General features: G+C 47.4%; 2 protein-coding genes across 4 annotated transcripts; one reads left to right on the top strand and one right to left on the bottom strand.

Annotated features, from left to right (window-relative positions):
• Window positions 1–1,040: 1,040 nt before the first annotated feature.
• On the bottom strand, window positions 1,041–14,755 carry COPS3 (COP9 signalosome subunit 3). 3 transcript variants are annotated; one of them, XM_039560364.1, is made up of 12 exons: window positions 14,650–14,755; window positions 11,701–11,830; window positions 10,706–10,818; window positions 10,556–10,605; window positions 9,622–9,714; window positions 8,735–8,914; window positions 7,662–7,802; window positions 6,447–6,620; window positions 5,527–5,613; window positions 5,114–5,227; window positions 4,457–4,537; window positions 1,041–4,138 (listed from the first exon to the last, which is right to left on the bottom strand). In XM_039560364.1, exons 1-12 carry the CDS (start codon window positions 14,702–14,704, stop codon window positions 4,085–4,087), a joined length of 1,272 nt encoding a protein of 423 aa, XP_039416298.1. In that variant the 5' UTR covers window positions 14,705–14,755; the 3' UTR covers window positions 1,041–4,084. The 3 variants fall into 3 exon arrangements, with proteins under 3 accessions (XP_039416298.1, XP_039416300.1, XP_039416299.1); XM_039560366.1 differs by having other exon boundaries at window positions 9,622–9,782; window positions 14,650–14,704; XM_039560365.1 differs by lacking the exon at window positions 14,650–14,755 and adding an exon at window positions 14,567–14,589.
• Window positions 14,756–16,504: 1,749 nt separating this feature from the next.
• NT5M (5',3'-nucleotidase, mitochondrial) lies at window positions 16,505–24,765 on the top strand. The gene is made up of 5 exons (XM_010392327.4): window positions 16,505–17,289; window positions 20,634–20,734; window positions 21,057–21,117; window positions 21,448–21,562; window positions 21,726–24,765. Exons 1-5 carry the CDS (start codon window positions 17,026–17,028, stop codon window positions 21,881–21,883), a joined length of 699 nt encoding a protein of 232 aa, XP_010390629.1. The 5' UTR covers window positions 16,505–17,025; the 3' UTR covers window positions 21,884–24,765.
• The last annotated feature ends 540 nt before the right edge of the window (window positions 24,766–25,305 follow it).

Raw genomic sequence — 25,305 nt, forward strand, 5'->3', positions numbered from 1 at the left:
GGGCGGTGCCGTGTTCTCCGCAGGCTCGGCGCGACTTCTCCACTGGAGACTCAGCACCCACTGTCTGTGTTAATTCTTTAAGGTGCTTAGAATGTAAGATTATGGCAGATGAAGGCTTCGAAGTATTGTCGTTTCCCGATTTATAAAGCAGCTCTATGGTGTTTACTCAGGTACAGCCCGGGAAGACCAGGGAGCAAATGCCAAAGTTAAATCTGTTCAGGCTCTTCATTTCCATTAAACTACTACAGTTTCTCTTCAGGATATCAAGTTTAAGTATTAAAAGATTATATACCTGTAGGAATCTATGACAGAAAGCTAAACCAAATTCCATGTGAACTATTAGGCTTCAAAATAACAAAGTACCGGATTCTTCCCTGCCCCTTGGAGTTGCCCCTTACAGAGTTTTAAATACCCGAATCTGAATGAAAATAGTAAATTTTCAAGAATATAACAGCATAGATTATTTAACTGAGTAAAACTTGTACTTCAATCCCAAGAAAAGAGCAGCTGATACCACTATAAGACATGCCTCTGGATCCATGCAGCCACACATGGACTAATAATTATGGCTCTGATAAAAACAATACCCAGATGGCCTGCAAGATGGATTATTACAGAAACACAGAGGTCAGACATGAATCCCAGAATGGTTTGGGTTGGAAAGACCTTATGGACCATCCCATTCCAACCCCCTGCCATGGGCAGGGACATCTTCACTAGACCAGATTGCTCAGAGTAAGTGTTCCATCCAAAATCCCAAAGCCCATCTAGACAAGGACCTGCAGCAGCACTTCTCAAGAAAGACACAAAAGAAAGACTATTTCTACTCAGAATTGCTCAGGAGAGCACCGAGGAGTCACCAGCAGGGCTTGAACACCTCCAGAGCAGAGGGCACTGCCACACAGAGCAGGCAACCAGCAGCCTCCCCAGTCAGCCAAAATCATCTCCTGAAAAGCAACCAGAACAAGAGATCCCCCCCAAAAATCTAAGGAAAACCCAAATACAAAAGACCTACAATCTCATTTAAGACAAACTAAGAATGCCTCGTTTGTTATCTTTATTTTCCAATAGTACATTTAAACAACTTCTCAGGACTAACCTCCTGGGCCAGCAGGGCCACGCAGAGAACATTTCCTAGGTTATACAGATTGCCTATGACAACACAAACACGGGGCTGTGGCTGTGCTGTGGGACACAGAGGGAAGTTGTGGAGAGGAGGCAGCTGGAGTTACTCAGTGGAGCGATGGTTCAGCGGAGGTCACACACTGGGGCTCCTTGGTGGCACAAAAACAGGAGTGGGGGTTGTACACAAACAGCTTCCAAACATTCTTTCTTAGAAACATTTCAAAATCTCACAGTAACTGGCCTAGAGACCCCTCCTGTGGCTATGAACTGCAGTTGCACATCTAACGCTGCCTTCAGAAGTGTATTTTGCATCTTTGCTAATTAAAATGTATCAAAATCAGAGTCAGATATCAAAGCATGCACTCAGTATTCCCTGGACACATCTTGTGACCATGCACGATGGGAAGAAGCAGCCACAGGACCTCTGAGAGTCCAAGTTGGGAGCAGCACAGCACGCAGTGTTCCTAGATTTGAGCAGAAGTCCTTCCTTGCAGTAAATACAAATTAAATCCAGAAAGCCCAAGTGTTCTCAAAGCCTCTCGGTTGACCACAGCCCATGCCATTAGTTCCAAGACTTGGAAGGAGCTGCTTCATTAAAAATCTGACTTAATTTCAGTGCTATCTCAAGACATGCAGATGCCAGACCATGTGTGTTTATCAAACTAAGACTTAAAAGCCCTTCCCTGGAGCACTTTTGGTGAATGCTTTATCTACTGATACTACAGGTGAGACCTGACTTTGAATTTCTAACAGAATTCAGACATTAACAGCACAACTATCCACGCCAGAAAAGGAACCTCAGCCGTTTTCTAACTTTAAAAGCATTTGCCCTCTTAAAAATCAGATATATAATGGAATATATCACTTGAAACTATTACACAGCTATTTTTGCCATCCTGTTGATGTGAGCATGGATTTGTTTTATCTACTTTAGGCAAGAAAAAAGAGAAAAATCTAGAGCTATTTGCCAGCTGCATAGATTAGTTTGCTTCCAATTTCACAGCTGGGAAACCATCCTGCAGCTCTCAGCAGGTAAATCCACGCTCATTACTAGGAACTAGTAGTGTAAAAGTGGATATTCCTGTTTTTTCTCCAACTCTATGACAGCATCCTGAATACATTCTCCTCTGACAAGGGAGCCACTGGCAAGGAAAGTTGAGCCAGGCACATTTCTGGATGGGTGGGGTTTGGGGTCAGTTGTTTGCAGCCCCTTCTGGGAGTGCCACCCGTGGTTGTAACAATCACCCTGCTTTGGGCTCCAGCATCACTAATGACTCATTTAACACTTCCATGGGACCAGAGAGGAAAATGGTGTATGTTCAGCATTGAAATGACTGCAGGATTAATTAGGATAAAAACCTTCAAAATCATAAATCTCTTCTAGTTCCAAGGTTGTTAATGCAAGTTATGAAAAAACCCAGGATTTTGCTTAAAGATCAGGTATAAAAGTTGTCCCAATGGAATTCTCTCTGTTAGGAAGTGATGAGCTGCTCACACTGTGGACCTCCACTGTGTTCAATAGTGAACTGCTATTTTATACTTTCAGAAACATCCTTCACCACCAACCACAATCTGGGACACCTCTTCACCAGAAAGCAGCACCCTGCTGTCACAGAGGCTCTGCTAGACATGGGACACCAGTTTTAAGTGAAAACCCCAACACTTCTGTATCAGCACTGGAAGCACAAATGGAGTATTTTCAACCACAGGTGACCTCAATACATACAAACTTCACACAGCAAGAGCCAGGAATGCTCAGCTCCTGCCTGGAAACAAGCTGGCAGGGTAGCAGGAGCAAGCAGCTCCTGGTCAGGTGTTTCAGTAGGAAGCAGTGGCTTCTCATTTTCTGACTTGATGACAGGTTTATATCTGCCTGACAGGAAGGTGCTGGAACAGTGAGAATCTTCAGATACACGAGAACAACAGAAAATTAAACAGCTCAATGATTTAAGGGGTGAAGCACTTTAAAGAATCCAGTAACAAAGTTTTAAAGTCTAAAATAGTAAATTAAAAACCAGGTATCATTCCAACATGTTATCTCAGAAAAAATCCTGCATTTTGAGAGCTGTATAGAATTCTATTTATATTCCATGCAGAAATACTGGTTTCCACCAAAGAAACTATCAGCCTGTTGAAAACCTTCATGCCAGTTGCACAGGAACAAACATTTAAATTTCTTTCAGTGTAAACAACTTCCTACCTAGAATCCTCCAGGACACCAACATTTTCCAAATATCCTTTTGTTTAGGTCTAGTAAGTTTCATCTAAGAGCAAATAATATTAGCAGATATTTTGTACCAGAAACTTAAAATCATAAACAGCTGTCATGTATGTTTTCCATATATGATTCCTACTTTGCAGCAAACTTCCTTACAAGGACACGTTGACATCCTCATCCTTTGGGGAAGAACAGTTCTCATTTCCTCCTTTACAGACAGCACCAGCTACATTGGGCATATGCAAATTCTCTACATTATGATTTGCTTGAACTCCCCCCCTCTGCCCCCACCACACATACGATAAATCTGCACTTCGAGCCAACTTTAAATACAGAATAATGAACCAGTAATTATCTTGTTAGTGAACCAACACTAGTTTGTATTCTTCCCTGAATAACACTTTTTCTTTTGCAGAAGAGAAGGACTGCTACAGAAACACGGCAACATTCAAACCCTTTAAAACAAAAGGTAGATTATTTAATGCATTAACGATGTTAATCTGAAGATAAATAAATCCACAACAGACTTTTAAGTTTCTTTTGAGATTTCCTTTTTCTTTGCAGAGAATATTTCTGATATTATACAGTACTGAGAGGGTGTTCTTTTATTTTCTTAATGTCCAGGTGAAAAGCAAAGCTCAGTTCTCTCTGCTCTCTTTGTGGAACTCCTCAATGCCCTGTTCCAGGCGTGATTCTTTCATAAGCTTTTACTTGAAAGCGGAGTGGTGAGCAACATTAATTTCAAGAATAACTGGATGGTTTGGTCCCTGAGTCATCTTCTTGAGAGCCCATACTCTGAAAGGGAGAGAGTTAGTTCTGTTCAGAAACAGGTCTGCAGGCTTGAGAAAGACAGTTCTTTGAAGTGAACAGGCAGGAAAATAAAGTGCCTATGAAATAACATGCACTTCATTTTCTGGTTGAAATCACTACAGGATTAATTAGGAAAAAACACCTTCAAAAATAATAAATTATCTTTCTGATGTGTCATGATGTTTATGCACATATTATTAATAAAGTATAATAACAACACTGTAAATACTGACATTCAGTACAACACAGTCACTGCACTGAATGAATCTCTCACATACCCTTACTAGACATTATATCAATTACCTTCTGCACAAACTGAGGGTTCACAGTGATCTCTTGATCCATGGCTTTCAGTCGTTCATCAAGCTCTATACATTTCAGCATCTTAAAAATATGTATGAAATTGATTACTTTGACCAGCTTGCACCTGATCTTCAAGACATTTCATGGCTGTGCCATGTAGAACCAATAACTTTTGCCATCACTGAAGTTCCACATCAAATTGTTCTCATCCCTCACCTCCCAAACAGAAGTGTCAGACCATTTTTTATTCCCTTCATTTGATCCATGTCTTCCTAACAGCCCTTTTTAAGGCCACTGATAAGACAGTCCCATAAGGGTCAAACACCTTAACCTACAGGCAGGTTATTGAGAGCCAATGGAAGTGATCCTTGAAGATTAAAACTCTAAAAACAATCTTTCTAATCCATTCAAGAATCTTCCCATCACCAACAGCAAGCAGTCAGTCTCCTGAAACAGCTCAAGCTGTGCAGGACACAATGGGGAACACGTTGACAGAGAGTATTAATCTAAAATCTGTGAAAATACTGTAAAGCAGTCAAATAATGATTCACAGTCCTCACTCTCTGTATCTAAGTTACTACACTGGCCTCTGCCAGCAGCTCTCTGATTACAGACTAAGGTTCTTTGGTAAGAATTCCAAAAGCAGTTGAGATTTACCTCCTGATCAATGTTATGAAGCATAGCTGGATTGTTATATTTTTCAGGATTATCATGGAAACAGACCATACCATCTTTCTGATTAATACTTGCAAAGATTTCACCATCTTCTATCTGAAATGACAGAGGGTTTAATAGAAGTTACCACCAAGAACAGAATTTCAGGTAACTGCAACACACAGACTCTTTGTGGAATTGTCTTAACTTGGTTGCTTTTATTTCCCACAGGTTCCCAAAAACACGATTCCTGCCTTATCCTACGTGGAGAACAGCTTTTGACATTTTTTGAGAACAGTCTAAACACCACAGCAGACTGACAGCATTTCCTCCACCACGAAAAAGAACTGTTCAGAATGTGCACTGCCAATCCAAACACTAATTATGGGATAGTTTAACCAAGTCAGAGGTCTTACCATGTGGAGGACGTATTTTTCTGCTTCTTGGGGCCCTGACAGCTGCACTCGACTTGCCATGTCTTGTAATGACAATGTTAAAAACGTCTGAAATTTAGAAAGTATCAAAGTGTTAAAACTGGATGTTAAGGATTTTCCCTGTTGATGCTTCATGGCCTGTGTAACCTGACTGTGGAAGTCTGATGGGAAGAAACAAGTGGAACACACAGTTATTAAAGGGATCATGAGAGTGAGTCAGTTCTTTCTCCTGACATTAATTTGTTACACTGAGCACGTATGGAGTCATTACTCATTCCTGCAATTTCGTTTTATACCAGACAGTCCTGATCATGTCCAACCTCTTCTTTCACCTTTCTACCCAAAAAACATGACTCTCCATCCCTTGAATTTCCTTCAAGAGATGAATATAAAAACCTCATTATGAGATTTCTTTTCTACTGCAACAAATATCATATAAGCTTGCCAAAAACCAGCTTTCCCCAATCACCTTTCAGAATTAATCTGATCTCTCAGCTGATGGGGTAAATCACTTCAGTGCTTCTGTTTTTCCTTTTATTTCAAGCACTTCCAAAATCTGTCCTATTCACTAACTCTTTTCTAATGAAGTGGCCTGTAAAGTTCAGTTTTTCTATTTTTTGAATAGGGATGAAGGTCACTGGGTTAAAGTGCTCACTTTTTTGATTATCTACGAAAACCTCGTGGGCAAACCCCCTTGACAGACAGACTGAATCACCTTTTAAGTAATGCATAAGCAGGCAACTGAATTGTTTTCCTATACAGGGCATTTTAGTCTCCTTTGTTTCAGACACCAATCTCAGTTATAGTAATTTCTGTCACATCACTGTGTTATCATTTAGCTCTAAATTGAATATATTTCAGAAATACACTCTTAGAGGAAAACTGCTCACAGTTTCTCTTACCTTGGTTAGCCTCTGAATATTCTTTTTGTAGAGAGATGACAAGCACTGCTTAACCAGCCCCATATTGTTATCCCTTGTGAAAGTTTCACTGTGTTTGTTCACCAGATTACGAAGCTCCGAGGGTTTATTGGTTGAATAAACTTGTGCTAATTCATGGTAAGCATTGCTAAGAGGCTGCAATTAGAAAAATGAGAACCCTTCTTAAAGAACACAGTGTTCAACCAGCCTCACAAAATCTGTTCAGTGCTCCAACATTAGAAGCCATGCAGGCATGGAAGTAAATTTAAGTAGCTCAGGCGTTTCTCATAAAAGGACAAGATACCCATACATGGCTTTATGGCAAGGACAGACCCTCATACACTAAATCTGTGTTACTGCAGTGTAACATTTAATCAACATCATTCCAGGACCTCTGTGTGACAGTTTTACTTACAACAGTGTGAAAAAACTCTCTCAGTTGACCAGCTGAGTTGGAGGTAAGTAGGGTAAGTAGGGTATTGCCTGGTCATTGTATTTGTTCTGCCCTCTAAGACAAGCCATCCCTGACCACATCGGGTCACAGCATCAACAGCAGAGACTCAGAGGGGGAAATCAGTTCACCTAAATTACCTTAACGTGTTTTGAGCTTGTTTATTAGTCTCTGAAGCTAGAAGAATTTTGGAACTCTCTGGTCACAAATCAACAAACTCGGTGTTAAATAGGAACTAACCTTTAAAATTATGTTACTTAGCATCAGACCTCTCTCAGCAGCAGTTTTGTCTCCCACCCTACACCTCCTATCTGAATGCTTACAGACTCCAAACTTGGCCTTTTTTTCAGAAGCTTTTATTCGTAAAAAACCCTGGGGTTTGGGAATAAACTGTTTAGCATTTTGTACTTCAATCAGATGAAGTTACAGGTCAAATCTTTTCACAAGGACACTGCAGCTTGAAAGCCAAGTGAAATCTGAATATTTTTTAAATTCTAACATAAAAAGCTGTGAAAGAATGTGCAGTATCAGCAAAAGGAATATTGATTGGTATTACTCAACCCTGAAGTTTTCCCAAATTTTAAAAACCTTTATCACCAATATCATACAATCATAGAATGGTTTGGGTTGGAAAGGACCTTCATCTCACTCCAAACCCCTGCCATGGACAGGGACACCTTCCATTTTTACACATTTACAAATTCAGATTTGTTGATCTATTATTTAGATGTATTTGCAATACTTACCTTAATGAATCTACCAACTATCTGGGAAGTGTATTTTGGTAGCTGCTGAACTTTGCCAAGTAGTATCAAAGAAACTAGGATATACTTTTTATATGATTCCAACATAATATGACTGACTGCCATGGCTGGAGTAGTTATTGCCTAAGCAAGAGAGAAAGAAATGGAACAGAAATTTAGTCTGCTTACTGGTAGATCCTGGTAGCTACTCCATGAACAAAAAACTCAATTTCCAGCTGCATGCAAAAAGGATACAGTGACATATGAAATTCTCCTTTGAGCGCTGAAACTTAACTAACTTCTGTCAAAATTAGTTATCCAGAAATACACGGAAAAAGGAAATTTTATACAAGCTACTCAAAACATATCACGTTACAGCAGTGCCTGTCTTAAAACAGCCCTGCTCAGATACAATCAGAACTTCCTTCCTTGGAATATATCTAAAGTACCAGAAGTCACCTGTAGCTACTTGTGAACCTGGATTTACATGGACCCTCAAAGAGGTTTTATAAAGCTGTTACATTATCAGATGTCTGCAGAATAGGGAAAAAGGAATTTAGTTTACTGTGATACTGGAATTACTCAAGAGCTGACCCTTCTTTACAAAAAGGAAAAATGCTGCACCAATTTGTTTGGCACATTTCACAGCATTTCCCTCACATACAAAGTTTTCCCAGTTTTGCTATTTCCTTTTCTTTCCCAGATAAAGCAAAACCAGAAAATATTGTAACAGCCTTGAAGAAGCATAACTCCTCTCATAAAAGTAGCCAAGGCCTTAGCAAAATCACTGGCCTATTTATTAAGGACGCACAACCGTGTGTCAGCCTGTGACCTGTGCTGCAGTTTCAAGCAGGCAACTGAAAAATATTTATAGTGAGATAAATTTAACATCACCCTTTGAGCTGCCCAGCTTTACAGTGCAATAAGGCTGTAAGAGACTTTCTTAAAGGAAAACACCTCCAAAGACAGTTTGCTTGTGACAGGTCAAAGGTGCTGTGTTTTCTCAGCACTGTTACACATCTACTTTTGCCTTTCCAGAGATCACACTTAGGACTTATCATTTCATTTCATGTTACCTGTTCATAAAAGTAGAGTGCTCTTTCAAAGTTCTTTAGCCCAGTGTATATCATCCCACCATAGTAGTAGTAACATAAAAAGTGCTTCGCATCATATGCCCCATTCTCTTTACAAATATCCATCATGTCCACATCTAGATACGGGAGGGCAGGTTTAAAGCATTTTGCTAACAAACAGAGCTACAAGAAAATAAATCAAGTTTTCATAAATTAGCCATTTCCATTCAAATTTCCATGAGAAGGAATTAAAACTACATTAATTAATACTACTGCATAAATATCACTCTCCCACAAGTAAAAAAACCAGAGCATGCCAGTAGTGGAGTAACACAGGCTGAAAACCCTTAACAGAGATTATGAACTGTTATAAAATTATCTGACTCGTAGAAATTAAACTTTGACAAAGCTGTTTGAAACTCCAGACCTGTCAGCACTAAATATTCCTCTGAACGTTCCTGTCAACTAAATCCCAGGAGCCATGAGACAGAAGCACAAACCCAGGCCAAAGACACTGAGACAAACATGTCTTTTGTCAGACTTGAGCAGACAGTAGCTGGATATTACACTGATATCACCCCAGATAAGCTTTGTGTGACTTTCAGCCCACAGAGAAGGGATGTCAAAGGACTTTCTGAAGTCATAAACAAAATCAAAGACCTGAGGACATGCACTGAACATTTAAAATTAGTAATTAATCTGTATATCAGATTCAGATTTTATTTCAGTATATCATCTTATTTACTACTGGGAAAAAAACCAAACAAAACAAAAAAACCAATTGAAAATCCATTCTTACACTGCAATATGTGAACACGCATTTCCTTGAAGGTTTATAGGTATTTTATAAGCTTTTATTCTCACAAAAAAAGCCCTTCTGACCCCCTTACCTGGCAGAGATCTGCGTGTATTGAGGTCAGCTGGTTTGTGTTCATCTGCATCTTGTCTATGGCTTGTCTGAGAATGCTAATTCCTCGCAGGGGCTGTCAGAAATTACATCTCTTTCAGATAATTTCTCATAGATGGCAGCACATTGGATCTTATGTTGACACTTACAAATGAAAAATAACACTAATTGACAGGTTCCATTAAGTAATAGTTAACTTGAGGTTCCCTTTTTGTAGGATATCACAGTCTCTTGGAAAATAAAATTAACCTTGGCTACACAACTTCTCCTGATATAGTCATCAATTCTGCTCCACAAAGCCAAGCTCATCAGGAATACAGTAATCTCTATCAATAAGAAAACCGTTCTTGACTGGATGACTCCATCTAAACTCCCACCAAATACTAAAGACAAGGCTCTCACTTCACTCCACTTTGAAGTAGAGATCAAATCTTGTCTATCTCAAGCTAGATTTCACCAAAGTGGCCTGAAAAGTCAGGATTTTAGCAACAAAACCACTGGTCAAATATTTCTTAATCAAGTTTCCTGCACATTGTAAGGCATTTCATATAAGAACATGATATAACACCAGTTATATATATTAGCAGTGCTAATAACCTTTGCAGCTCTCTCCTCTATTCATGTACACATTGTCTGAAGAACATTCTTGGTACTGCATATTTCCTACTTTGTGTGGGAGAGCATGTTTTTAGGTGACTCTTTTCCCCAAAACATTATCTTCCTTAGGTTTTCCCTAAAGAAATCTTAGGATTTTGAATTTGGTTCATTACCTTTCAGTAAGCTTAACAACTAAGGAGCTGCACAGAAACACCGCATGTGAAGTTAGTGGCAAATCTTTATGGAGTAAGAGGCTGGTAACATCCCCTTTAAGCCTCGGGTATGTAGTGGCTTATTTGTACTAGATGATACTTGCTCACCTGTTTTCTCTCCACAAGGGCATTTGTTAACTGGTGGCACAGGCCAGCAACTAAACATAGTAAAAAACAAACAAGAAAACACCCCAGTGAAAAAGCAGTATTACCAAACTATCCAAAAATATATCAAGTCTGAAATTAAGCTTAACTTACAAGTGTCTGTTGCATATCTAATGTGTTCTCCATTACAAGTGCTGATAAAAAGCTGCACCTGTGAGAATAACGTTTCGAAGTCAGGGATGCTGGGCATAGAAAACTTCACAAACCTGAAACAAAGAAACAAAAGGTTTAGCATTTATTGCTTGGAGGTCCATAAAAAAGATTAATCTTCACTCATAAGTCTTTACATGCAGGTGCTTGCAAACAAATCCAGAGTGTTTATGAGACATGGCATAGGATTTCCCCAGTAGCTGCACAACAACATTTGAAAATACCTTTCTCTGCACAACGTAATTCTCAATTTAGTGCAAACTACAATGGCAAACAAGTATCATTTTCAGTACTATCAGTATTTTGTTTCAAAAGTGTAGTAGAATCAGCACTAGAATTCTGGTCTTTCCCTTAAAAGATAATTTTAAAATAGCTGTGGAACCTGCAGATAGTTCCCTTGAAATCAGATACAGCCAGTTTGAACTTCAAGACTAAGTATCTTAACCTTAGTTCAGCATCCCCAAGGCAACTCAGGTTTTATCTTAAACTCCAGACAGCAGCAAGAGCCTCAGTGCTGTCTAAAGACAAACACCCAAGACCCACGATAAAAGCCCATTTTTTAGTGGAACAAAACGTCTTGCTCCATGCTTACAGTTCAGTGCATTAACGGCCTGAAAATAAAGTTTAGAAAGCTCATTTTATATCTTTTTGCTGAACACATATGGAAAAACACTTATCATGGAATCCCAGAATGGGCTGGGTTGGAAGGGACCTTCAAGCCCATCCAGTTCCAATCCCTGCCACGTGCAGGGACACCTTCCACTATCCCAGGTTGCTCCAAGCCCCGTCCAACCTGGGCTTGGACACTTCCAGGGATGGGGCAGACACAGATTCTTCAGGCAACTTGTGCCAGTGCCAGAACAAAACACGTTTCTTGGCTGACAGTTCGGCTCATTGCCTGAAGTTTTAATATTTAGTTAAAAGCAAGCAACACTTACAAGACAGCAAGAACACCTAGTGAGTGTTCCTGTACATCCAGGGCACCGAGCACTGTATCCAGATGGGAAAGATTTTTTGCTAGCAGCTCTCCACTTTTATTGATCAGTTCACAAAGCTGGGTCATTTGCCCTGAAAAACAAAAAGCATTGTTGTCAAAGCCTAATTAGAGAACATTCACCCATTCCCATACCTCATTATAACCTGCTTCCCTATGTAACCTCAGGAAATAGTAGTATCACCCCAAGTTTTAATTTTCTTTAATAAAATAGGCATTCATTTTCTACCCACCACATGGTTTTTTTTTTTTATAAAACAAATACCAGAGCTTCTTCCTTGCTGGTCCTCAAGCCCTACCCACCCTTCAGGTCTGCTCATAAGCATTTTTTTGAAGTAGACATTAAAGTAACAACTAAGTACCTACACCAAAAGTATTTAAAAACCTGTCCTTAAATTTACTTTGTACAATTAAAACGACAATGTTATTCTATATGGTGTGAGCTATGAACACAGCATGAAAAGTGACTCCTTTGATTTAGGAAGGTACGGTAAGCCCCAAAACCCTTATAAAGAAAGCAGATCCATTCCCATGAACTGCTTTCAAGCTCTTCCTCCCCCACAATTAATTGAATTAATTAAAACTACGCCCTTCTGAAGCAGAGTATTGTTTCAATGTTCAATCCTTGCAGATTAGAGAGAAAAAACAGAGGTTCTCTCACCCTTAACAAAAGTCTCCATAAAATGAGGAATAGTGCCTCCATTCAGAGAGATTTACACTACCCTCAGGTCTCTGGCCTTTTCCTTTGAGAAAGGAAAACTTGGGAAGTTCTAGCAATGAAATGTTAGTTTTGAAGTGACAGAGGGATCAAAAATTCCAGATGGGGGACCAGAGCCCAGAAACTCCAGAAACTCTCCTCCAAAACTGCTCTCCTCCATATGGAGTTAAAAAAAGATATAAACATGGGAAGGAATGGGCTTGTAAAACTCTCTGTGGTTTGATAATGGAGTTCAGGCACTGCAAAACCCTAGTTCTGGTGTCCTCCTTATTCCAGAAATCCACCCCTTCTACAGTTCTATCACTTAGCATTCCCCTGAAAAAACAAAGCCAACTCCCCAAACAGACTCTGAGCAAAGTGGTCTAGTGGAGGGTGCCCCTGCCCATGGCACAGGCTGGAAAGAGATGACCTTTAAGGTTCCTTCCAACCCAAACCATTCTGGGATTCTGTGATCTAACCCTCTACCCACACCCATACACTGAACAACTTATAATCTAAGTAGAAACTCCCATACCAGGCCCAGCTAAATGTCCCTTTATGTCACCTCCCAGGCAGCCAAATGACAGTCAGAAACCACCAGAAGTACACCCATTTCTCCTGAGTGCTCTCACGTCCAGCTGCCCGTCTGGCTCTGGATTAACTTTCACAGAATCCCAGAATGGTTTGGATTAGAAGGGACTTCAAGGATCATCACATCCCAAACCTCGGCCATGGGCAGGGACACCTTCCACTATCCCAGGGTGCTCCAAGCCCTGTCCAACCCGGCTTGGACACTTCCAGGGATGGAGCAGCCACAGCTTCCCTGGGCAACCTGTGCCAGGGCCTCAGCACCCTCACAGGGAAGAATTCTTTCCTAATATCCAATCTAGCCCTACCCTCTTGTCAGTTTGAAGCCATTCCCCTTTTCCTGTCCCTCCAGGCCCTTAAAAATAGTCTCTCTTCCATCTTTTTTGCAGCTCCCTTCAGATACTGGAAGGCCACAATTAGGCCACCCCAGAACCTTCCCTTTTCCAGAACAATCCAGATCATCTCAGCCTTTCCTCATAGCTCCATCCCTCCAATGATCTTGGTGGCCTCATCCGGACTTGCTCCAACAGGTCCATGTCCTTATTGTGCTGGGGACTTTCTCACAGAGAACATCTCCCTAGCTCATGCCTCATGGAGAACTTCCATAAAGCCAACCAGTCTCCCCCTTGAGCCTTCTGCACCCCCAAAAACTTGTGATAGAAAGTTCTCCAGCTCAACTACAGGAGAACAAAGATCCATCTTCTATCTGGTTTGCACCCACACCTTGCAGGTATAAATTGTCTCTAGAGTAAAAATACTTTGTGTTTAATAAGCGAAACCAGAGTAAGAGAAAGCTGGAGCTCAACCCAAGGACTGCCAGAGATAAAACCTGGGGCCACGTTGGGAAACACCAATTTTTGATCAGCTTCTGGGAGGAAACATTTTAGGCAGAGACCAGTCAGAACACATTTCACAGAGCATCAACACAGAGGGAAAGTTCAAGAACCAGGAAACGCTGCGCCCACACACAATAAAATTAGGAGTTTGGCAGGGAAACTAAGAAATTCGAACTGTGATTATTAAAACCCTTTGTGAACACATGGTTACAGTCTCAGATCTGTCACAGAGTTCGGTGGCGGGGCAGGACTCTCTGACCCTCTGTCCATGCTCTGCTTGGAAATGTAGAGCACGGAAACTTGGACAGTTCAGAAATATATTTTAAACCACACTTATCACAACCGGCCCGTTCATTACAGAAGTGACAGGCTGGACCACACAATCCCAGTTAAAGCCCTAGCGATGCTCGCTCCTCCCTCTATTTCAAAGGCTCATATTTTGTCAGGATCACTGGTGCGGGCTCCGCTACCGAAACCACCCCATGGGAGAATCACGGAGCTCCGTGAGAGCACCGCCGACCCCTCGTGCCCTGTCACACCGCCGGGATCCCGCCGGGGCCGCCCCCAATTAACCCGGGTTGGGCCCCGCAGCCCCGGGGGTGCAGCAGCCCGGACCCGCGCCTGAGGGAGCGCCGTGCGAACGGGCAGGCCCCGGCCCGCCCCCCCGTCACCCGCGCGGTTTGACGAACTCCTTCGGTATTCGCCGTCCTCCCTCGGCCCCGCGGGCTCGCCTCGTCCTCCCGGTCGCCCCGGCCGGCCCCGTCCCCCTCACCCTGGGCCGAGAGCTGCCGGACGCTGTTGACGAACTGCTCCAGGGCCGACGCCATCTTGGCGGCTCGCGCCGCGGCCGCGCGCGCTGAGGGGCGGGGCGGGGGAACGGCGCGCGCCGGGAGCCGCCGCCCGCCGTCCGCCAATGAGGGGCCGCCGCGGGGTCCGCGCGACGCCCGCCGCCGCGCGCCACTTCCGCCGCCTCTCGCGAGAAGCGCGGTCGCTATGGCAACCGCCGGCCCCGCGTCAGGCGCGCGGGAGGGGCCGTGACTCAGCAGCGCTGGGGGGGGGGGGCAGTTGTGACGTCATGGCGCGTCACCACTCCGCGACATGAGGTGTTCCGCGACACCGGGACCCCCGCGACACGGGGCCCTCGTTTCACCGGGGACCCCCGCGACACGAGGGCCCACGTGATAAGGAACCCCTGCGACATGGAGACCCCAGCCGCACCGCGCCATCCGTGACAGCGGGCCCTCCCCGACACGGGTGGCCGGTCCCTCCCGCTGCCCGCGGGGCGGGGGATGAAGCCCACCCGAATGGCTGCACTGCACCAGCAGAGGTTTAGTCCCTTTTGTCCCCTCTGACGGAGACCGAATGTGGTGCTTGTCGTCTGATTGCGTGCAATATTCGCCTTGGTATCAGGGAATAGGGTTTGAATGCCTCAGGTTAATACATGGATGTGTATTTTCCATCCGTGGGGAGCTGAAGCAACGTGTCCCTAAGCTGTTGCAAGCAGGGAATGTGTCTGTCGTTCAGTATCCAGGAAGATGATGGAAGCCTGAGTGGAGATCACAGAATCGTAAAATATCCAGAGCTGAAAGGGACCCACAGGGATCATCCAGTCCAACTCCTGGCCCTGCACAGGACAGCTCCGAAATCCCACCGTGTGCCTGAGAGCGTTATCCCAATGCTCCTTGAACTCTTGTCAGGCTCGGTGCCCTGACCACTGCCCTGGAGAGCCATAAATTTGCATGTATTCCCTCCCTGCTTAGTCAGGAACATCCAGCTGTGTTGAAATCCCATTCCTTGCAGGAAGCAAAACGCCTTCGGTACAAGTGAAAGCACAACACAGACCTGAACTTCACACATTCCCAGCCTCAGCTGAGATCACCATCGTGTCCCGCCAGTTCTTCCTTCCTTCCCTCCGTGACCTTCCCCAGGTCACCGGATCCCAGCAGTGAATTTGCCCTTTCTAGGACACAAGGACACTGCATTCCACTGGGAAACATTCTGGACTTGAAAAATTAAGTATTTTGGAACCTTGTTATTGCTGTCGAGGGAAATCTTTTATTTCCCAGCTCAGTGGTTGCCTAATCCTGTCAATACCACTCGGAGAACTCCCTCTTCTTCATCAGTCTTAACTCCCAAAGTGTTTTTTGAACAGATCTTTGGTCTCTCTGGTCAGAACATCGAGCCCTTCGTGGTGCAGTGGGTGCTTCTTTGGGGTCCTGAGGTTGGCTTTTAAGGGTTCCTGTCACGCGTGGGGACAGAGTTGTCACACGGAGCAAGAACTGGCAGAAACGGCTACATTCTATGCAAAAAAACCACCACATTACGTGTGCCTCCAAATGTACCCACCACCCCTGCAGGCAGGGACGGGCATGGGGAGGGAGTGGGAGGGGGACTGGGCATCCCGAAGACTGAGGGCGAAGGAAACTGAGGCAGGGAGGGACGCAGGGGAAGAGCGGCGGGGCTGGGGCAGCCTTAAGGCGGCCGGGCGGCGCGGAGCCACCGCGCTGTCGCAGGGCGCTTGTGCCGCTTTAAGGCGGTGCCGGCGCTCCGGGCTCGGCAAGCACTGGGAAGAGGAACTGGGCTTTGCACTGCCGGGTCGGGGCGAGCTCCGCGCCGGGCGCCGGGCACCGGGCACCGGCCCCGCTGCCGCCGCTCCCCTCCCGCCGCCGCCGCCGCCGCTCCACGCTCGCTGCCAGGGAGGGATGGGGCGGGGAGGGAGAGGACGCGCTGGGGGCCAGGACGGACCTTTGCATTCCCCCCGCGCCCCCCGATATCCCCTCTGCTCCCCCTTGCACCCCCCCGCCGCTCCTTGCTCCTGCTGCAAAGGGATGCTCTTGACAGGGCTGCCCGCTGGCTTGGTGCGGGCTTGAAATAGCGGCCCCCCCCTTTGCTTGGAGAGCTCCCAATCCCCTACTCTGAGCCCCCTATCCCCTGCCTCAAGCCTCCCATCCCCTGCCTCAAGCCCCCATCCCCTTCCCTGAGCCCCTTTCTCTGAGCCCCCCATCCCCTTCTTCAAGCCCCCTATTCCTTTCCTCTAACCCCCATCTGCTTCCTCAAGCTCCCCACTCCCTTTCTCAAGCCTCTCCTCAACCCCTGCCCCAAAGCCCCTTCCCCGAGCCCCCATTCCCTGCCCCGAGCCCCCTCCACCATGATTTTGCTGAGCTGCTTCCTGCACCTGCGGCCCCGGCGCTGCGGCCCCTTGGCCGGGCTGGGCAGGGGGCTCGGCCCCACGGCGGGGTCCCGCAGGGCTCTGCGGGTGCTGGTGGACATGGACGGGGTGCTGGCCGACTTCGAGGGAGGCTTCCTCAAGAAATTCAGGGCCAGGTACCCCGACAAGCCCTACATTGCCCTGGAGGACCGGAGGGGCTTCTGGGTGTCGGAGCAGTACGGGCGCCTGGAACCCGAGCTGAGTGTGAGTTGTGCTTCCCCCGGCTCCGCGTGTGGGTTACTTGTGGCCAGAGCTTGGCCCTGAGGGACCCTCTGACCCCCAGGTTGTGGGTGCAGTGCTTGGGAGGGCTGTGGAGGCCACCACAGAGCTCCCAGCAAAACACAGGAACACAGGAAAGCTTCTAGCAGTGCCTTTTTTTCCCCAGAAATCTTTTTTCGTGCACATCTGTGTCTTTCGTGGAATCCCAGAATGGTTTGGGATGGAAGGGACCTTAAAGACCGCCTTGTTCCAACCCCCTGCCATGGGGAGGGACGTCTTCCACTAGACCAGGCTGATCAGATGGTCTAGTGGGCTTTTTCCCTGCATGTCTGGATAGAGACAGGTGCAAGGAAAGGGGGTATTTCAGAACATCTGTCTTAAAATACCCCAGATTGTATAGCTCGGGTTTTCTAGCTCTGATTTGGCCATGTGGATTGGTAGCATTCCTAAATGGATTATTTAGCTCCTCAAGAGCAATGTGAGGGGTGGGATGCAGCAGAGAAGTTCAGAGCCAGCCATGCAATTGACGCTTCATTCGAGGGCTTACTTAAAATTAAAACAACCCAAGCCCTCCCATGCCAGAATAATTATATTCAATTTGTAATTAAAGCTTAAAAGCAGAAGCTCTCTCTACATTGTAATTTATCATTCAGCAACAGGCTGACTGCTGCAGAGAGTTGGTTTCTGCCTCTACAAGTTTCCCATCCCAGTGGATATCTGTGGTCTCATCCATGGATTGCAGTTGCACTGGTTGAAACGTGTTATGGTAAACAAAAGTGTTCCTGTTGTTAGGAGTATGATGGTTACAGGGAAAGGAATGGGAATAAGGTCCAGGGCTCTCCCATGGGCAAAGTCCTAAAAAGGTTGATGAGCTGAAGGAATAAAGTGTCCTTTCTGGCTGGGAGTAGTGAAAGGGAAGTGCAGGATGTCATTCGTGCAGTAAAGCAGCTGTTCAAAGTTTGGCAGGGGTGACATGTGATAACAGTTTTTTTCTTTCTTGATTGTGACTACTTTGGATGTGTTAAATGAAGTGAGCTCATCTTGTGTCTGCTGTGATCATGTAAAACCACCAAAACCTTGGGCTGAACAAGTAGCAAAACTTGCACAGACCGACCTCAGGGCAGCCCTGGTTTTCCCTGTGGTTTCAAAGCAGGGCTGAAGTGAGTAGGAGCTGCTCTATGGCTACAGACACATGGGCCATTCCAGTCTCTGATCAGAGAGCACCACTGACCTGCTGCAGGGACCAGAAAATAGGAGCCAAAGTGTCCAACGAGCTCCAGGTTCCAGCTCTGAATGGGAGAAAGCTCAGGAATGCACCAAGCACGCAGACCTGGAAGGATGGGGAGCCCTGGACAGGCAGGGAAATTCCTTATGGGGATTGAGGGTCTGTCCTGGCACATGTTGGGATTCCCAGCCCAGGGGACTTTTCCATCTGCTGGGCAGCATGCTGGTCGTGGTGTCACAGGGAATTATTCTGGCTCTGGAAGTGGAGTGGGTCTTTCCTCAAGGTAAGCTTAGTTCTTCCCTTCTCAAGTCTGATTGCAAAATGCTTTTTGACATAATTGGAAGTGGGATAGCTGCGGAAGTGCTGCTGTAAGAAAACACTTCAGTGCAGTTTGAAGTGCTCTGCTGCATCACCCTGCGTTTCTCAGGTGTCTCTTGTGCAACCACAGACAATATCTTATAAATAGAACATCGCTGCTCCCCAGTCTGAGGCAGAGCAACTGGAGTTTGAATGTTTGCATGGCTCCCTGGCATGCTTTTTGGCTGGTTGTTCTTGCCATGGAGCCTGGAGGCATTTCTGCTCTGAGCCAAACTAGTGTGTTCAGTTTTGGACAGGTGTGAAGAAGGCTTTTCTTCCCTCCTCTGAACCACTGATGTCTTCTGCTGCTCGGGCAGAAGGGAAGAATGCAACATTCTCTCCTTTTAAATTGAGTGTCTGGTCTCATGTTAGCTGTGATTTTTTTGAGAAATACAGGGTTTGATTCTGGCATGTCATGTTAAAAGCTCAGTGCCCAAATTTGTAATGGGTGATGCATTCACCTCCCTGAGGGCAGGTGAGGTGTGCAGACAACATCCTGCATGAAGCAGGGTGTGACTCCCCACGTGGACCTGTGTTTTCCCTGCGGTGCTGCTGCCCTGAGCTCTGGAGTTCCCAGTAAAGGCCCAGTTGCTCACTGTTGCCAACTGCTGTTGTTTTCCCCCAGTAGAGGTGTAAAGGCAAAATGTGTTGGTTGCCCATTAGATTCCCGCTCATCGGGCAGCAGGGAGCGGCCAGCTGCTGCTGTGTCCAACCAGCCTATTTATTGCTATAAGCTGTTCTCACACACATACATATTTATATATACAATACAAGAAGGCTGGGATGGGCCTCAAGTCCCTTTTGTTCTTATTCCCCTTATCTCAAATTTAGAAAAAAAGATGCTCAAAAATGAAAATCAATCCTTCAGGGCTGAGCTTCCTTCAAAACTCCTCCTGGCTGCATCTGCAGCTCCTCAGCTGCATCACAGCACTGGGGCTGGGTTGCTTCTGTTTCTTCCCAGCTCTCCTCCCTGAGGACACAGTGTTTGTGCAAAATAATTGCTTTCCTTGGCACCTGACAAGCTGTTAACGTGTTTGAGGCAGTGCAGGGGCTGCTGTTCCTTAGAGCTGTGCTGAACCCATTGCAGACAGCCCCTGGACTCTGCCCTCACCCCAAGGTTTTGCCCTCTGGTCTCCTCTCTGTTCTCCCTGTGCCATAACAGTGCACCCAGGCTGCTGTCCTAGATGTTGTGCTTCAAATCCTTGCCTGGAGATGCTCTATTTGCCTGCTAGACCTTGTCCAGGCTTCCCTGAGGGAGAGCCTCTGCATTCATCCTGACATGTGGTTCATTCTGTAATGTACTTTCTCCTGGGAGAGTAGCCTGGCTGCTATTTTAAGTGATCTCATGGAGACAAATAGGCCAGACAGCATCTGTGCCTGAACAGCATCATGGTACAGCAGGGCTACCAGGCCATGGATCCGTCCCTCTGGATGGGTTTGGTTTGGATCTGGATAATCTCTGGTGTTTGGCCTTACAGGAACGTGCTGCTCCCTTTGTGTCTGGGGCTGCAGGGGCAAACCAAGCCTGTTCCAGGGCATTTCCAATCTGAATTGTTTGGGATGGGTGCAAGTTGGCATGTGGGGAGCAGATGCACCCACAGAGGCAAAGGGGGTGAGCAAGAGGGGACTGGAGCTGGTGCTCCCACTGTCTTCCGTGTTCTGTCCTCTGTCCTAGCAAAGGGTGAGGAGGATGCACATGCAGGAAGAATAGCAAGAAGTGCAGTAAGTGCTCTCTTTCCCCTCACAGGAGAAAGCCATCAGCATCTGGGAATCCAAGAACTTCTTCATCGAGCTGGACCCTCTCCCTGGGGCTGTGGAAGCTGTGAAGCAAATGGCAAATTTGGCAGAGTGAGTAGGAGCCTGCCCATGGTGTGTGGGTGTGGACACTGGTTCCCCATGGCCATTCAGGCCATCAGGCAAGGGAGGGGAGAAAGGGCTTTGACTCCTGGAGCAGTCACCTAGAACATCAGCCATGTGCAGCCCCTTCCTTTCAGCTCTCTGCTCCCAGCAGAGGTTGTGAAAAGGGGAACACAATTGTGCTGTGGGATTCTGTGAGATGGGGGATTAATGTCTTAAATCTGTTTGATCTGTGTGTGGTGGGGGGTTGGCTTTGGGCTGCTGCCTGCTCTGGCCCAGAATGACACTCTGCCCGTCTTTCTCCTCGTGGCAGCACTGACGTGTTCATCTGCACTAGCCCCATCAAGAAGTACCGGTACTGCCCTTACGAAAAGGTGAGCAGGCCCAAATCTCAGCTCCCCCGCCCATCCACGCTGCCCAGTGAAAGGTGTCTGATTCCTCCATGCTTCTGGCTGTAAAATTTCCCTCTTCCATCCATTTGCATGAATTGAGGCTCTTGGTCTTAGTCTTTCATCATGACATCAAAAGCTGCTTGGCTTTAAAAGAACTTTTGCTCCAGCAGCATCCAAATCCATCCCACTAATGAACTTATTAAGAGAGATATCTTCCCTTTGTGGGGGCCAGGGCTGCTTCCACTCCACCAAGCACCCCCTGCCCCATCCATCAGCCTTCCCTGAGCTCACCAGCCATCTCTTGCCTTCCAGTATGCCTGGGTGGAGAAGCACTTTGGCCCTGAGTTTCTTGAGCAGATTGTTTTGACACGAGATAAGACAGTGGTTTCTGCTGACCTGCTTATAGATGACAGACCTGATATAACAGGTAAGAGGTGAGGGGTGCAGGAGTGACTGGAGGCAGCCAGGGATGGGTGTTGGTCTTTCCATGCTGTTGCAGTTTTGTAACTTCGGGCTCTTCATGTTGGAGTAGAATCATCTTCAGTGTTTCGTAGAGTTGTCCAGAGCACTGACCTCTCCTTCCTTTGCAGGGGCCGAGCAGAACCCCACTTGGGAGCACGTGCTCTTCACTGCCTGCCACAACAAACACCTGCAGCTGAAGCCCCCCAGCCGCCGGCTGCACTCCTGGGCCGACGACTGGAAGGCCATTCTGGACAGCAAACGCCTCCTGCCTGGCCACGCCACCTAAACACTGGCCGCTACGGCCACCTGGGGCTGCAGCCACCTGCCTGTGTCCCTGTGGAGTCCTGCTGAAAGCCAGAACCACTGATGGACAGACAGACAGATGCTGTCCCTGCTGCAGAGAGGAAGAGGAGGGTGAGCTGAAGTGCCACAGTCACCTGGACTTGAAAAAAAGACCCCAGCCCAGCCGTGCCACAAGGGACCAAGAGCAGGATTGTGCCTGTGGACCTGACAGCCTGGGTGGGGAGCATTTCCCACTGGCTCCTGGGTCTCTGTGCTGCATCTGCACCCCCCATGAGCCCAGCCTGGTGCTTCTGATGGACAAGGTCACCCTCAGCTTGTCACTGCCCTTGCCTGGTGCACTGCGTGGCACAGACCAGCTCTCCATCCTCCCCTCTGCGTTATGGTCAGGGATCATGCGTGGGGTTTGTTTAGTCCTTGCAGGGTTTCATCCCAGGGGGCTGCCTCGGGAGGTCTTTCGGCCTGGCAGTGCCTGGATCTGGGGAGAGGGGTGGCTGGGAGGGCAGGGAGAGCAGGCAGATGCTGTCCAGGCTCCCTGCACTGGGGTTGTGGTGGTGGAGGATTGTCACAAGTACATCCATGGATGCTGTTTGCAGTTCTCACACTCTGCAGGGGAAGATGTTGGAGGGATGTTCTGTTAAAGGCTGGGGAGCTGTGCTGGTTTCAGCCAGGGTAGAGTTAATTTTCTTCACAGAAAATATAGCCCCATACAAGCCACTGTGAACAAAATTAACTCTGCCCTGGTCGAAACCAGCACAGGAGCCCATGAGAGGTGCCCACGAGCTGTATCACAGGGTCAGTTTGTTCTGCAGCTCCACTACGGTCCCAGTGCTGGATGTCTGGGGACAGAGCATGCTGCCAGCCCCACTCCCCTGGTTCTGGGCTGCTGCAGAGAGGTGTTCAGTGCCTGGCTGGTGCAAAGGGCTCACAGCACACGCAGCTGTACCAGCCACCTCTGCCAGGGGACAGTGCCGGCGCTGCTGAGCTCTGGGAGCAGCCAGCGCTGCTGGGAAGCTTCAGCTGGCCACCAAAAAGGGAGGGTTTGGACCAAGGGGCAGCTCCAGGAGGGATGCTTTTGGCATAGCTGTGCCCACAGCCTCTTCCTCTCTTGTTTGTCTCATCCCTGCTTCGCCGAGCCCGCACCAGTCCGGTCTTGAACTTCAGCGACCTGTCTGGCACGAGAAAGCAGCTGCTGCTGCTGCTGGTCTCAGAGAGATATCCCAGCTGATGGGAAAGCCAGCAGCTGGCTGGTATCCCCTCCCTTCCTGTGGCACTGCCGCAGGGCAGCCACAGCCCGGCTGTCCCGAGTGGGAGCTGGTGCTGGCCCACGCCAGGCAAAGCCCCAGGGATGATCCGGGTGCATCACTGCTGACACCACAGAGGCCATTCGCCCCTGCTGCTGTGTGTCCCCACGCTGTCCAGGATCCCACTGCCCTCCTGGCCCAAGGACTTGCTGGCTGCAGGAGTAAAATTCCCCACCTGGACACATAACCCTACAGGCAGAGGAAGTAGCCAGGGCTTGGCTGGGCTTTGCCACCCTGTGCTCCTTGCTCACACCTTTGGTTTGTCTCTCCCCTCTCCTGTGGGCCTCTGTGAGCAAAAGTACATGAACTTAAAGCTACATAACCAACAAATAACCTAATTCAGCAGTGGCAGCCAGACCCCTCCCGTATGCAGGACCTGGAGGGGTTCTGGAGTTGGTGCTTTGGAACCTGTGCCTTCCCTGGGTGCTGCAGGGCCAGGGATGGGGCCTGTGTCGATATGGGGCTTGCCCTGTTTTTTGGGATGGGGGGAGCATAAAAGCTGGCATGGTTGGCCCAGGGCAGTGGGACTTACATACCACAATCATCTTTTTTTGCTTCTTTTTTTCATTTTTCTTTCCTGTTTAAACCACTGTGTGCTTCTGTGGGTGGTGGGTTTGGTTTGGGGGGGTCTGTTTGGGATGTGCAGCTGCCTGAGGTGCAGGCTTCTGGCCAAGAGCTGTCTCAGCTGGAGGGTTTGCAAGCTGGGAACTGGGACAGCACAGGAGCACCATGAGCAGCAGCTGCTGAACATCAGGAACCCCTTGGCTCCACCAGACCCCCCCTGCCTGTTGGCCCCTGTGTGCAGCTGGGGTGACTTCATGAGGTCCCTGCTGGTATTTTCCCAATGGTACCATGTAAATACGAGCTGCCTGAGCTCCCCAGAGTCTTCTCCCTGCTCATTGAGCCAAAACAAGCTGGCACATCGCTCCAGCAGCTGCCCAAACCTGTCATCTTCCCCTGAAGCTGGGGCAGACCCGAGGGATGTGGCTTTCTGGGGCCAGCAGGTCTTTTCCTCGTGGTGAGATGTGATGCCAGAGAAACCACGTGTGTGCACACCAAATATACTTGAAAGCAGAGCTGGAGTTTCTCATGCCTGAGGCTCCAACTCGATGCACAGAGATCCTGAGCTTGTAGCTGGACTGTTTGCTCCCACACTTGGGACTGGGAGGTGACTCCCTCATCGACGGATTGGCCTATTCATTGTTCAAGCCTGTCTGTGTCCAGCTGAGATACACAGAGCTTTTATTTTTGAATGTACATCTATAAACTCGAGGCAAATGAGGAGCACTGCAATAAACACTGGGTTGTTTGGCATCCAGCTGCCTAGAAATGGAGTTTGGGGTTTGCAGTTTCCCAGCTGTCGCTCTGTGTGGGGATAGGGGGTTCACCTCCAGGTTTGGGAATGTCCTCTTGTCCAGAAAACCTGGAACCAGCCCTGCTGCCCTGGCAGTGCCATCATGCTGTTAGACACAGTCCCTGTGGGCAGAAATAAAGCCAAGGGGTGGTTTGGGGTAGAGTTCATCTTCCTAAAGATCTTTTATAATAAATAAAGCTGTGAAGTGTGTGTCCTGTTGGGCCACAGAGCAGAAGCTATAAAAGGGGCTGGGACTGTCACGGCCTGGCTCTCTCTGGGATTTTATGCCTTATCCATCACTGCTGGCTGCTCCACATCCACGCACCCAGCCTGTGAGGTGTCTGTGGACTCCCCTGCTTGCTGTGGGGCTGTGCCATGAGAATCCTTGTGCATGACCAGAAACTGCATGCTGTGAGCAATGCCATAGCCCAGCTGGACACACAGGACCAGAGGCAGGGAGGAAGGACTGTGGGACCATCCCAGGAGGGCTGGGAAAATCAGAATCAAAGGACAGAAGCGGATCGTGTGCTCCTTGCACTGGTGTGACTCCAGGACATGACACAAGGTGTTACCAGAATCACATCTGTGAGCTGGAGACGCAGTTCTGCTGGAGCTGGGACACCAAAGGCCTCCTGGCCAGCATGGGGTCAAGGTGATTCAGCTGCCTGCTCAAACAGCATGGCCTGAACTGGGTGTACATCTCCCCAGGATGCTCCTGTGAGGCCCACAAAGCTGTCCCAGGGCTGGTTT

The sequence above is a fragment of the Corvus cornix genome, chromosome 14, assembly GCF_000738735.6.
Source record: "Corvus cornix cornix isolate S_Up_H32 chromosome 14, ASM73873v5, whole genome shotgun sequence".
In the NCBI taxonomy this organism is placed as follows: Eukaryota; Metazoa; Chordata; class Aves; order Passeriformes; family Corvidae; genus Corvus; species Corvus cornix.